This window comes from Melozone crissalis, unplaced genomic scaffold, assembly GCF_028551555.1.
Source record: "Melozone crissalis strain CALT ecotype California unplaced genomic scaffold, PUWL_Pcris_2 ptg000013l_1, whole genome shotgun sequence".
NCBI classification, from domain to species: domain Eukaryota; kingdom Metazoa; phylum Chordata; class Aves; order Passeriformes; family Passerellidae; genus Melozone; species Melozone crissalis.
Genome location: NW_026535791.1, coordinates 26,064,506 through 26,079,354, shown reverse-complemented (window position 1 = coordinate 26,079,354; position 14,849 = coordinate 26,064,506). Strand labels below are relative to the sequence as shown.

The 14,849-nt window shown below is 43.0% G+C and overlaps 1 protein-coding gene across 2 annotated transcripts in view; it reads left to right on the top strand.

Annotated features, from left to right (window-relative positions):
• The first annotated feature begins 4,502 nt into the window (after positions 1 to 4,502).
• The window catches only part of TBC1D4 (TBC1 domain family member 4), a 99,851-nt gene continuing 89,504 nt past the window's right edge, over positions 4,503 to 14,849 (top strand). For both annotated transcript variants that reach the window (XM_054271742.1, XM_054271741.1), the window contains exon 1: positions 4,503 to 5,016. In XM_054271742.1, coding sequence (XP_054127717.1) covers positions 4,540 to 5,016 — 477 coding nt within the window. In that variant the 5' untranslated portion in view covers positions 4,503 to 4,539. The remainder of the gene's footprint in view (positions 5,017 to 14,849) is intronic.

The window sequence follows — 14,849 nt, the reverse complement described above, 5'->3', positions numbered from 1 at the left end:
TTTTTATGTACTTTAAAAGAAGAGGCACCAGAGTTTGTCCAGCAGCTAAAGCTTAAAGCCCTGGTAATATGTCCAGTCTACTGAACTTTCTAGTACTTCAACTGTATTTCCAGAAGTTATTTCATTACAGTCATCAAATAAGACCAGGTAGTTTAAATTAATTAAATAGTTTTTAAAGTAAAAATGCTTATATCTCAGATCTGATAAAAAAGGTGATCTGAAAGTAAAATAAAATATGACTAGTTTAAACTAAACCAATAAAGTAAATATGGAAATGGACCTTGAATTCCCAGACAGTTAAGTGAGCTCATTCTTAGAAAAGCAATTGAATCAGAAGCAATTCTAGCTTCAGGGCGTATTACTGAAATAATAGTCCAAGGTGACTGAAGTTATGCATAAATTATGGGATTGTAAAGTCAAGCCTACAGCTTCTCTAATAACTTAATATTTTTTCTGCAATTAAAATTGTGGCTAGAAAGCTTAAGGGGATGGATAATTACTAGCAATTAACAGTCTGATCATGTGAGATGCTGAGGTCTCTTTGCTGCTTAAGAAGTTACTGAGAGCTGTGGTTGCTTACCATTTTGCAGGTCTAAATCCTTTAACACTGAGTATGAACTGAAGACCCAGATATGACCTATGAAATGGCTGCTGTGGTGCCATGTGCAGAAAAAGCATGTATTAGCAAGGTATGGTCTTAGAGAACTAAACATACTTCCTCTAATAAACAGAAAGAAAATAAATTCTCTATTTGGAAAAATAACCTTTACATGTAGTACTCCACTGACAAGCATATCAAGCATATCAAATCCAAAATGTTCAGAGGCACTTAACAGTTAGTTACCTTTATTTGTGTTTGGACACTTCAGTAATATCCCTTACTTTAAGAGGTTTTGCATCTTATGTCTATGTTTGGAACAAAAAACAATGGCAAGTTATCAACAATTCAAAAAAGCCTGATTGGGTCTGTGGCCGGTTTCACTTGCAGCACATGCTATGGCAATTATTGCCCATAGTACTTTATGGACTTCATATCTTCCAATAGAGTGCTCCCTTTGGATTTTACAATTGTTTCAAGAAGCTTGGCCAAAGCTAATGCTAATGATAACAGTAATAATAAAGGAATTGTTAAAAAAACTATAGCTCCTCACCAGTGACTTCATCTTTGGCATGGGTGCTGCATTTACACTTCTGTCTGGGATGATCTGGGGTGAAAACTGTTCTTTCATCAAGAACAGACATGTATTTTCAAAGCTCTGTGGATAAGGACTGTGGAAAGTTGCTTTCTTCTCTGTCCTGAAGTTTTTGATTCCCATTAACTGTGCTATAAGGATTATATATTTTATGCTAATTCCTAACTACATTGTGCAAATAATTATAGAAAGGTACATTTGTTACTATTATAGTTTAAACACTAGAAATTACATGAGAGGCATGTCTGATGTCATGGACTAAGGAGCACTGTTCTCAATATGAGAGAAATTGGAATTTTTAACTTAAAGGTACATGAAATCTTATAACTGAAAAGAAATGAGAAGAGGGGACCAACTTTAAGAAGAAAAGTTACATAACAAAAGAAATTACATCCTACTGAAACACTGTTAATGAGGTGAGGGGATAAAAAATGTTAGGCAGATTAAAGGATAAGAATTGATGAAGTAAATGGATAAAAGTAATGGACAGCTAAAAGCGATTACTACGAAGAATCGATTCATAGAGACATAAAAAGCTGAAGCAAAAAGAAAGCAAGAAAACTTTGGATGAACATCTGAGAATTTGAAGGTACTTAAAATATTAGTGGTAGCATTTATATAAATTAATTTCATCTTCTAAGGGTTTTGTATAAAGAATTCAGTAATAAAAATAAAGTCTAAATAACCAGATATCATACCATATTATGCAAATCGCCCAACAGAAGGAAAAAGCAAATAGCTTTACAAAATAGGCACAGTGGTGACAATTGCAGAGCTTCACATTCATTTTTCACATTTTAGAATTTCATTTCTACCTGATAATTTGCAGTAATTGAACTGCATCCTTATCAGCTGAAAATACATCGCTATAACATCTTCAAGGGAAGATTTCTTGTTCCATTTGTATGATGCAAGAACATCAAGGCACCTGTAATAGCTTAAAAGATTTTTTTTTGCTGTTTTAATGTGTTTACATGATTGTCTTCAAGTTTCCTGATTATTATTAAGTATTTATTGCCATAGCACCTAAAAGCCTAGGTGGCTATCCACAAACTGGTTTTGGTAGTTCATATACAAACATAAACCAGAAGGGATCTAGTAGTCCCAGAGATGGTGCTGGTGTTACTGCAGCTTTTCAGTATTTTGCAGCCTCCCCCTTAGGCTGCTTCATTGGAGTCATTTAATGATTATCCCATCTGAAGCAATTGCAGAAGGATGTATGAGGGGGTTCTGCCGCTGTTCTAGGGCAAGCTCAGTGTTCAGTTCACTTCCCAGGTAGGTTAAATCGGTGTTTGTGCTCAAGTGACTGAGCTGCAGCTTCACGCTCTAGATGAATGGTCTAGCCAAGCGCAGCCAGAAGGGGCGAGCAGCCTCGCTGCTCCCTTCACCCCGAGCCGTCATGCCCGCTGCCTTTGTGCCAGCCGCGCTCTCTCTACGAGCGCTGTCACTTCAATTACAGGCGGCTCACAGAACTGAACTGGCAGAAAAGGAGCAGCTCACTGCAGCATTAAACCCGTGCCAGCACTGCCAGAAAGCAAATAGCTCTTCTTCCAGGTGCACTGGTGAGAGGCTCACAAATTGTTATTTGTGGTTGTCATCACAAATCTGCAATGCTGTTGCACAAAATCTTAAATACCATTCCCAGCCAAAGGATTAATACTAACTGCGGAGTAAGGGAGAAGAAATTTTTTAGATTTGTGATCCACAAAGTTTGGCCATTATACATCTAATTACCCTGGCTGTAAAATCTACTGCACAACAATGTAGTTCAGATGATCAAGTATGAAAACAGTCAGTTTGGGAAAGCAAGTCCAGTCTGGCTTTGATTTGTACCACTGCAGTACATATTAAAGATGCTTCATATTCATATGAACATATTCAGCCTGCAGAAGACTTTTTGCATTAGCTCCTCTCATGGCATCCTACAACCCTTAAGGGACATTGTAGGATGTCCCTTAAGGGTTGTAGGATGCCATGAGAGAATATATATTTGAGGTCTTGCCAAACAACAATATTAAATTAAAATTTACAACCGATAAACCAGAATGCATAAACTAGATGGGTAATCTGGGAAAAAAAAAAAAAAAAGAGCAAAATTGTTTGCTCAGGAAATGAGCAGAGTGGTTTGTAATAGTGTGAAAATACTGCAAATGCGACAGTTTTTGTCAGTTCAGACTACTGTGGGCTGTGACCTGATGACCTGAGAGCTACATGACCCTTCTCTGCACAAATAATCATGCAGTCTCAAATTACACAGAGCAGCTCTTCAGCTCAAGCTACAGATTTTTTTTTTATTTGTAGGCAGGGTTAAAACGGTGGCCATAACAACGTGTACTGGGAGTTACCACCGCTGCTGCTACAGATTGGAACAGGGGGACAGTCGCTACAATTGGCAATTACCGAAAGGATACGGATGCTGTACGGCTGGCAAAGCCTTGTCCAGCTACTTTCTCAGCTGGAGGAGGCTAGTTACTAACATCTACAGCATGTGGCGGATTTGTCGTTGACAAGAGATGTTATCGCGATAGCGACGAGGAAAACCCCCCCGATTGAAAGCTCAAGGAGGAAACAAGCTTAGGGGGGGAAAAAAAGAGCGTTAAAATCAGCAGTAATGAAACTCTTGACTCAGCAGTGCGCGGGGGAAAGCTGCTTCTCCTCGCAGGGGAGAACCAGCCGGGGCACAGGAGGCTGTGGGAGCGAAGCTGCCGCAGGCAGGAGGTGCCCCGGGACTCCGCTCCTTGCCGAGACCCTTCTCCCCAGCGACTCCTGACTCGTCTGAATCAAAACCAACTCAGACAGCGCTCGGGAGCTTCTGCGAACGGGGCGGGAAGGCGGGCCCGGCAGCCTCCCCACCTCCTCCTCTCCGCCGTTCGGCGACCTTCCTCCCCGTGCGGATCTCCTCCTCCTGCCTCTCCCTTCGCGGCCAGCCACGCTGCGAGCCGCAGGCAGCGCCCAGCGCCCGCGGCAGCAGGGAGGCCGGTAGCACTGGGCAGAACCGGCAGCGGAGCGCACGTTGTGTTTTCCTTTGGGGCCCGGCTTGGCGGGGCCGTCCCGTGCCTGAGCCGGGGGGGCCAAGTCTCGGAGCCCGCTCGGGGTGTCGCCCCGCCACTCCGCTCCGCCCCGGGGCGTTGAGGAGGAGGAGGAGGAGGAGTGGGGTGTCTCGGCCGTCCTTCCCCGCCCCGCGGGCTGACCCCGCGCGGGCAGGCAGGAGGCGGCGCGGCGGCGGGGACGTGCCCGGCGGGATGCGCGTTTAGCGGCGGCCCCGGCCGAGCGCAGGCCCCGCCGGCTGCACCTGGCGCCGGGGGAAGCGGCCGCGGAGCCCCGCGTCCTGCGCCCGACACCCGCCATGGAGAAGCGAGGGGAGGGCGAGCCGCTCTCCCACCCCCTGGAGCCCGAGCCGCAGCCGGCGCCGCCGGGGGAGAAGCGCTTTAGGTTGTGGTACGTGGGCTCGTCGTGCCTGGATAGGCGAACCACGCTGCCCATGCTGCCGTGGCTGGTGGCCGAGATCCGCCGCCGCGGCCAGCGGCAGGAGCCCTGCGGCGCCCCGGGCAGCGGGGTGCCGGCCCGCGAGGTGCTGCTGCTGCTGGGCTCGCCCACGCTGCGCTGCGTGCCCGCCGGCCCCGGCCCCGCCGCCGCCGGCCCCGGCCGCCCCGCCAGCCCCGCGCCCGCCGTCTTCATCTTCGAGCACAAGGCGCAGCACATCGCCCGCTTCATCCACAACAGCCACGACCTCACCTACTTCGCCTACCTGATCAAGGCGCAGCCCGACAACCCTGACTCCCCCATGGCCTGCCACGTCTTCCGGGCCACCGACCCCAACCAGGCGAGTGGGGGTAGCGGGCGGGGGCGCTCCCCGGGATCTCCCCGCTTGGCTCCTCTCCTCTCCTCGCCGGACGGGACCCCAGGCGCTCCGCAGCCGTGGAGGGGCCGGTGTGCCCGGGCGGGGCAGGGTGCTGCCTGCGGGGCCCTGCGGGACCGCAACCTCCGCACGCCCACCCGGGGCGCGGGGCGGGCCGGCCGTGGCCGCCGGGCTCGTCCCGGTGTGCCCCTCCAGCTCAGGTGGCTGCAGCGCCCTTGGCTTCCGCGGAAAGGGAGGGTGGTGGGGACACAGAGCCCTGCCTGGCCATGGGATGCATTGCCAGCCCCTGCCAGGCTGGGGTATCAGCCCCTGCGGAACGCAGTGCCCGGCGACATGGGGCCCCTTTCTTCCCGGGCCGCCCTCCGTGGGGAGGCCTCGCATCCTGCAGCAGCTCAGTGCCAAGGGCACGGTTTGCTCCACGATCAGGATTTGTGTTAGAGCGTCCCAGCGGTGCTGTCAGTGCCGGGCGGGAATGGAATAGTGGAGGATGGTGCTTTTCCTCAGACCCCCGTGGTACCGAAGCGATCGTTCGTGACCAGTGGGTCCTGTCGTGCTCATGGGTCACGCTAAGGACACCTGGCCGTGCTCAGGCATATGCAGTAGTGCTACAAACAAGGCTAGGTTTGGGTGGGGACATTTTTGATAAAGTGCCAACTGGAAAAAAAGACCTAACAGTAAGATTGTATTTTCCTGACTATCTAACCGGCTTTGGCTAACACATCAAATGTGCAGCAGACTTCTTTCTGATTTAGCATATGTGGGTGGACAAGTCGGTTGGATAATCAATTTAGCAAGATGACAACAAGAAAAAGGCCTTTTGATAACAGTCCTTTGGTTGAGTAAGTCAGAATACCTTCTCCTCAGCTTTCACAAGCTGGAGGAAGAACTCTTGCAGTTGGAAGTTAGCTGACTTACTGCATGTACTGAACAGCTCCTCGGGTTTCGTTGTTTGTTTGGGTTTTCTTAAATGGGGAGGGTGGGAAATATTAAGAAAACTACTGAAAAGTTCTCGGTATATTAACCCTTTTATTTCAGGCAGCACACTTCCAGAGAGAGCATGGAGGCATTTAGATTGCATTCATAGCTGTGGCTTAAGGACAGGCTTAGGACAGGCAGTATCCCGAGTGGAGGTAACTGCTTAACTTGTTGGCAACTGCTGTGGGTTCTGCTCTGCCAGGAGAGCACGCAGCAAGAGCGTGGAGGGGATCATTTTCTGGCCGGGGAGGAGCCCAAATGTCCTTTTAGGAGTTTGGGAGTATGGACTGAGGCAAGCTAAAGTTTATGCTGTTGGCAGAAGATACTGAATCAAATTTATTTCTGGGGTAGGTCTATACTGGTACCATGGGTTTGTAAAACAATTTTACTTTAAGATAGTGAATCCCTAGTACTCCAGTGAATGTGCAATGTACTACATAAATTTACATTTGGAAGGCTGTTTCTGACTACAGCTCTATCCATATGTCTTTCCTTCTTTCCTCATGGGGAAGGTGCCCTTATGTGCATTGAATTAAATCAAACTGATACTGTAGGTAAAGTCTTCCTATTGAAAGAAGTTGTTAGTGTGAACGTGTCTTGTTCAGTTTTTAGTTATCCTTGTTAAGATTTTTTTAAACTTTGTTATCATTAATAAAGAATATATCCCTCCCAGGAGCATTACTCAGCACATGATTTTGAACTACAGTGAGGGTAGTAAATGCAGAGCTAGCGATGTGATTTACAAGTGTCTGATTAACAGGCAGGTTTTATTAAGGTACCAAAAGGAAAAGGTGGATTCTTATCCCCACCTTCCTGCCCCCCACCCCGAGTCTTGTTATCAGTTTGTCCAGGCTTGGTTGGCTAAGCCTGTGTAGGTATCTAGCTGTTGGTCTGTGCTAAAGCTTAATCCTGAGTGGGTGAAGTCAAGCAGCACGTTACTAGCTCTAAAAGTCTTCTTTCTAAGCTCTTAATTGTTTATTACAGAATTGATGCTGTCCTTGCATGCTTTCCAGATCTTTATGCATTTCTGTTTCATAGTGGTTATATGAGCCTTGTGTTGTGTATTAACTTAGAAAGTATTTTTCACAGTTGTTATTTTCAGACAATCTCATTTTCCATCTTCAGCTATAGTGACTTTCAGCCAGTGTAAGTTGGCACTGCTACTGAGAAAAGTGATCCTATCCTCTTCAAGCCTCAACCCCTTGTTTCTTCCTCTCAGCTTTGTCCTCGTGGCAGCACAACTGTTTGTGCAGCCATACAGCAAACAGGGTCTGGGAATTGACTGGTGTTAAGCTTGCTTTTCCCTTACCTTCTCTGGAGTATTTCCAAACTGCTTCCCTCATTTGCAACCCTAATGACTGTTTACATCAAGGCAGGTGGGTTGGAGGCACCTGGTATCAGTGAGTGGCTAAGAAGGGGAAGGGTCAGATAGCCTTTCCAGAAGTTCTAGAGAAGGTAATTTCCAGAGAAATTATGGATACTCCATCCCTGGAATTGTTCAAGGTTGGTTAGGGCTTTGAGCAACCTGGTCTAGTGGAAGGTGTTCCCTGGCAGTGGGGCTGGAGTTAGCTGGTCTGTAAGACCCCTTCCAAGCCAAACCATTCTATGATTCTGTGGAAGTTATGCTGACTTCAGGTTCACCAGGGCAAACCCATGGTATTGTCCACTTTGGCAGTATTAAGTTCAGAAGCATGCTAAGTAGCTCTGGAGTGAAGGAAAGGTACAGGAGATGTCTTGGGGTCTCTGAGTTAGAAGACAGCTGGCCATAAGTGGATGTTAGTTATAAAAGTGAGACATTAATGATTGGCTTTTGAGGAACTAGTGCCACCATGATAATTCAAAAAACAATGCACTGAGAGTGAAAGTTTTGGCTTCAAGCCTGTAGCTCTGTCCACCAGCTGTACTGCACAAGGTTTAGGCTGCACATGCAATCCCTACGATCACAAAAAGGGCTGGTATTCATAGAAAAAAGCACTGCCTCTTGCCATTCTCTGCAAATTTCTTTACCAGATGGCCAGTGAAAAGCTAATGTAATATGTGCTCTGATGACATCAGGTAGGAAGATAACATCTTTTAATATTATTTGCTGTGACTGGAGAAAAATGAGAGTGAGCTAGCAGAATGAAACACCTTCATATTTTATTTGAATCCTGAAAATTCTAGGCAGAGCTGAAAAGTAGGAGCCAGTGGGGTGACTCCTGTTCTGGAGTAGTGCTTTGGCAGAGTGTCAAACCCAGAGCTTGTTGGCATGACAGTGGATGCTGAGATAGATTTTTTTGTGGGTATGTGTCTCTTTCTTTTGCTGTTTAATTACAAGGGGAGGCATCTGAAGCCATCTGACTGATGGAGATAGAAACAGAAATGTTTGCTCTTTTTTTTCTCCCTCAGAACTTACTACAGTGTTTGCTGCTTCTTGTAACTGTCCAAAGCAGTAGCCAGCAGAAGTGGATAAGGGTACTTGTCCATTTAGTGTTGCCTGGTACTTTCTGAGTAGCAGCCAGAGATTTGTTATTTTGTGTTGCTGTCATATGAGAATTATCAAGTATGCACAGACTGTATGTAGACATCAAATGATGGCATTGTCTCATTTTGTATTTGACAGATTTCTTTTTTTATAATCCTGGGAACAGATTATTTTTTTAACCCAAAAGTTAGAATTTATAAATATGGCAGGCATACTCTTCTTGCAGCCACTGAGAAAAGGCTGTTTAATTAGTATTTTTAAGCTCAACTTTAACACATTTTTATCATTAAATACTAATTGTGTTCTATAAACTAGATTTTAATTGTGTGGAACAATCAATGCAGTTCGACAATTGCCTTGAGTTCCCTGTTCTCTAGGGGAGAGGTTTGTGGTATGATCTCTTTCTGCAGTTTTTTGTTTTTTATTATTATCATGCTGATCTAGATTGTGTGTTTCCTGCTTGAAACATGAATAAGCCTGTTTTGAGAGGATTTTTTTTTTAACCTGAACTGGCATCCTAAATCAAATTATACTTTACTTGATTCTTATTAGTGAATATAGTTGTTTCCTCCAGTTATTTAAGAATTCATTTCATGCGTTTTGGTTTTCTCTTCTCAAACTTAAAAGCATGATGAAAATGTATTGTTATAAGGTTTCAAAAGTAATCCAAGCTGGCTGTGGAAAAATGATGTTCAGGTGGCCAGACCTCAGTTGAATTTAGCTCTCGTGGGTATAATCTGTAGCTGTGTTAAGGGTCTAGGCTTTCTCAAGGTGAAACAGAAGTAATGGAGCCTTTTGGTGACAGTGTAAAGCTGTGATAAAAACTGGAGAGATGGAAACTTAGAGACAAGAGCCAAAGACAGCCCACTTGTCAGAAACACTTGTCTATTCCAAGAATGTGTTTCTTTTCTGTTGAATAATGTGTTTCAGTAAAGTGAGGATGTAAGACAATTGTTCTGGAAAAGCAGGACATCAGTACAAAGTCTAGTCAAAGGGGGCTTTTATGCTGTATGAATATCATGTCACATAAAGTTTCTTACTGAAGAATGTAAGTTAGAAATGTTTGAAGAACTAAGTTTGTCAAGTTTACATGCATATTTCTGTTGTCCTTTGATTATTATGTGATATAGGAGCATGAGCTTAATGGCAATGAAGTCAAGGTGTAGGAAGTACATACATACAGCATTGTTGAAATTCATATTAAGGCATTCACGGGTTGAGTTGTCTGATAAGATGTGTTTTGAATAGGTATAACAGACCTGACAAAATAGATATGCTCTAGGTTTTGAAGGATTCTGTAGCAAATGAGAGAGCTGGCATTTGGTTGATAGCACAATTTGGTTGCAGAGGAATGATTTTCCATGAGAAAGATAGGTTGTCTCAGTTTTTACCAAGAAAACAAGTCTTGGAGGGGCCAAAACAATGAACGTTTTTTAAGTTCGTGTGGGTCAGAATTTCATTCATGGGTTGAGAAACTGAAAAGCAATGACTCAGTACAAAGCATGGATGTTAAGGGCTTGCAATGAATGCAGAATTGTTTGGTGAGCAGCCTTGTTATCTCTAGCTTGCATGGGCTATACAGCCTCAGATGAAAAGTCTTGCACTCCCTTTTTTGAAACTGAAAGTTGAGAGCTTAAGGTTTCATTTTTTATTGCCTTAATAGATTTGGCACTTTTTTTTCTGAAAATGAGACTACTTTTAATTTTAGGATTGTAAAGTTATCTTTAAATTTTGGTTTTGAACATCCTGCCCATAATATTTTTTTTCCTACGTCTCAAACAGAATAAATAATAAAATTATTGAGTGTTTCTAAACGGTGGTGTGTAGCCTTTTTATTCCTGGCCAATGTTTAGGAGAGGAAAGATAATGGGTTTAAGTACCCTTGTCTGTCATGTTAGTAAAAAGAATTAATTCATTTTTCCTTTTGCAGTTCATGAAAACCACCCATTATTTGTGGAGTAGAAGCAATGTCTTGTAGTTGAAGCAATATATTTTCAAAAAGGCCAAATAAAATACATGAAATTATGTATTTCACTGAGAGTGGCTGTAGATAAACAGTGATCAGATGATAGGGCTGTCTTTAAGAAAGGAGATTGTGTGTATCTGAGAATACCAAATCAAGGCTTCTCTTCTGATTATTTGTTTCTAGGTTGTTTTTTTGGGGGTTTTTGTCCTGTCTGTCAATGTAGAGGCAGTTTCTTTTGAAAACAATTAAATAAAAATCTGACTTTAAAAAGATTTAGCTAGCATGTGTGTGTCGTCGCAATAAGGAGAGTCTGATTTTTAGGGGTGATGGAAATCTCTGACCAAGATGCTTGAAGGTGGTTGTTTATAAAGTGAATTCTAGAGGAGATTTAATTTCTGAACAACCATTATGAAATAGTGGTGTTCCTGATGCCTATCAATCTCTGCTCTTTGCTGAGGTTTGGTGCAGCATTTGATGTGCACAGCTCACCATTCCTTGGATCTCTTCCATGGATCTTCCCCATTTGGAGCTCCCCGAACATCTTGAGTTTCTCTGAGGTAAAGTGGTGAATAAATACCGCAGTGAATTGGGACCAGTTCAGAGATTGCTGTCTGCTCTGTCAGTCATGCAGATTTTCAGCAGCATTGGCATGGTCCCCTTGTGGCACCAGCTGTCCTCTGCCACCTGGTTTTGTTTCCTTTGTGGTTTCAGATACCATTTCAAGAGCAGGGACAAGGAGGAGTTTATTTCCAATGTGGCTTTTGTCATGTATGCAAACTGTGCCATCTTCCACATTTGTATTATGCGCTGTTCTGAGGCACCTTTAGAGACCACAAGGAAATAAAAAGACCTACAAGACCTTCAAGGGTGAAAATCTACTTGCAGAGGTCATTAAATAATGTGGTGTTTCCAGGGCTGCTGAAAACCAAATTTAAGGCAGCAAAGTGAAGTGATTTAGTTCAGAAATAGGCTCTGTGCTTTCCTGTTCTCTATCACCTGTAATACAGTATCTGCCACCTTTCATTCTGACAAACACATACATCAAGACCACATGCAGTTACATGGTTCCGAAATAGAGCATCACCAATGCAAGACAGCATATGATCATTTGACAAACAACTGTATTGTCCCTGGAGAGGTCAAAGTATAAAAAGACAATACTGAATGTCACAGGGCAGGATAAAAATATTGAAATGGTTACACGAGGGATGCATGTACTATGTGACTTCCTTTTTTGGGATTTGTTTTGGGTACCAGAGAACATGCATAAGTTTTGGATATGCCTGTTTTCATCCATGAATATGTTGAGGTTTTTTACTCCTTTTCAAGTGTATTAATCAGGTGACATCTGGTAGAGCAGTGAGATAAGCAAACAAATATTCTTGATGGTCCTGTAGGTCTGAAATTACTCTGTTATTTCAGTTTTCCCCTTGGCATCAGTCAAAGGTAAATATTGTTTGTGCTGGATGGGTTTAGTTATGATAGTGCATTTAAGACTTCAGAGAAAAGAACATGAAAACCCACACAAGTGACAAAACCACACACTTTTGACTGAAGGGGCTTATTGCAGCCAATTAATTAGAGTCTTAAGTTTTATATTTCATAAAAGTTAATTATGTATCTTGAAAAATCCAGTTAATTTTTATTCCAAATGCAGTCACTCTCTACCAGTGCAAAGCCTATGGTTGTCTCAAGCCTCTCTCCCTTCCTTGCCTCTGCCTCTCTGTAGCAGCCACCCTGCTTGAAATGAGCAGCAACTGTGCCTTGCTGTTTGAGGCAAAGCCTGCTTAAAGCCATCCCTCTTAGGAGAAATGGGCTGCTTAGCCCCCCGCCCCCTCTCCCTGCTGCAGGGAATTAGGACTCAGAGTGAGAAGTTAATTACTTGGTCCTCTTCTGGAGAGGGTGATGCTGCCAGGATTTCCGCTGCTCCCTTAGCAGACTCTTTCTGGAGGAAGAAAAAGGAAAAGCTTGGCACCAGCAAGACTATTAGGTATCATTTTACCTTCCCGAGATCAAGCTTTGTGTCTTGGCTTCAGCTGCAGTGCCTAAACATGGTTTTTATGTCCTTTTGTGTGGTTTTACTTGAGTCAATTGAACAAAAACTTTCAACATGTACCTCAAAGGCTGTCACAGCATGAATAGATAAGGTTGAAGGCTTATAGTAAATATATGTATGACGTCTTAAATTTTCTGTTCAGAGCCTCAAAAAGATGTCATGAGCTTACAATTATGTAGTTGTCTTACAACCCCTTTCAGTTTGGATCATTTTAAGAGTGGCAAAATACTTTGGTTGAACCACTGCAAAAAAGAAGCACTTTTTTTTTATTGTTAAATTTTTATTGGACCCCTAATGCTATTCAGAAACTCTGCTTGATGCTTTGGAGGAATTGTTTCTATTCAGCCACATTTTCTGACTTTATACGCTATTTGTAGTAAGTTTTCCTCATCTCTGTTCAGATCTGATTGCTTTCTCATGGAATCCATAACTTTCCTTTTAAAAATCATTTTATGTATTTGGAATTAGGCTTTTAAAAATAATATTTTCTAGAAATTTGGAAGGATAATATGGTGAGGATTTTCTTCTGTATCTCTGGAACTGCTGAAGATAGGCAGGATTCTACAGTATTTGACACGTGGCACTTTTCTGAGGGATTAAATAAATTTAAAATGCAAACATGAAAGAGCGTGTTGTTCAAAGCCAGTGTGAAAGACTTGTAGAAGCTGTTGGGTAAGATAAAACCAATACCATAGAAGTGTGGCTTTTTTCCAGCTCTACCATCCCTAGCTCTGTGATTTTCCCTCTCCCTTTGCAACTGACTTTAAAGGTATATTTCAGTCATGAAGTTCATTTTTGTATGTTGATAAACCTTAAAGAGCTTGCTCTGTTAAAGTGACTGGGGTTATGTTTTGTTTCATTACTCTTCTTGGCAGGAATATGTAGATCTGCACAGCGCTGTTTAGAGATCCTGTTTAGAGATCCTTGAGAGCATTGAAAAACATGTTGAGGGAAGTCAGAATATTATCCTCCAGGGCACAGCAGTGACTGCTTTCCAGATTGTTCATGATTTTGTTTTTTCTAGCAAGATAAATAAAAATTTATTTTTTTAGAATGCTGATGTTAAATATATTTCATGTATTGTGTGACACAGATGTGGATTTCCTGTTATGTTAATTCAGAAAAAGGGCAAAAAGCTGCAGTGTCCAAGGAACTTTGGGAATAGTCAGTGGTCTGTGGGTTCTTAAGTATTTCTGAAATAGAGTAAATACTCAGTAACAGAGCAGTGAAAGACCAGGACGTGCAGTGCTAACTTGTTGAAGCATATTTTTATGTGCCTGTTCATGGTTTGTTTCTGTCTCTGGCTTGATTATTCCTAACAACTCCATCTCAAGTTACGGTAAGATTTCTAAATAAAAATAGAGTAGGCTAATGTATATTTAACAGTGCTGTATTTGCCAGGGAGGAACCAGTTGCTTGCTTGCTGCTTGGCTGAAGGGCAGAAATGAAGCATCACACCAACTCCAGCTAAAACCCGTGCTGAAAGCTGATGTTTGACCTTCAGGTGCCATACAAATGCAAAGGTCTGCAATTCCTGCCTGCCCAGCTCTGTCACAGCGTGCAAAATTACAGCTTTGGTAGTCTGAGGTGAAAAAACTCATTCCTGCTTGTGTGCAAATTAGAACGGGAAGAGATTGTGTGTATGACCTGCTGCTGTACTTGGCAATGAAAACAAATACCAGACTGCCCTCAGGGTCATGGTACTTCTGTGGCAATTAAGCAGTTGGGTTAAAAATTGCCAAACAATTTACTGTAAGTGTGCTCTACAAAAATGAAAAACCAAAACATAATTTAAGATCCTGAAATGCTGCTCTGATGTGCAAATTCCATAATGACTATAATGACTGATAAGAGAGCTTTCTGTGAAAAATACTGCTCTTTCTGTAAAATTTGGTTTAAGTTTTTGTACAAGACTTTTTCTTTTTTTTTTTTTTATGGAGAACAATTTAAAACAAGTATCCCTTTTGTAGACAACACTTCTGGCCTGACTTTGTGGTCATAATCACTGAGGGCCTCAATTTTCTGTGCAGCATGACTGCAAACTTTAGCAGTATGAAAAATAACTTGCAAAGAGGATACACTTTTTTTGTAAACCAAGTACATTATAAATAGACACAAGATGTTGGCTTTTCTTCTGCAGCAGTTTTTTGGGTGAACCTTGCCAAAAGAAAATCAAGTGAGCCTTTCAGTAGGAGTAACACGCCATACTTCTATTTAAATTATTCGTGGAGAAACACACCCAGATTATCCATGGCATATGCGTGCATATATTCAGAGTTACCCTTGAGAAAATTTGCTGACCTAAACATGGGAGCCGAGTAGGAGCAAGGCAACAT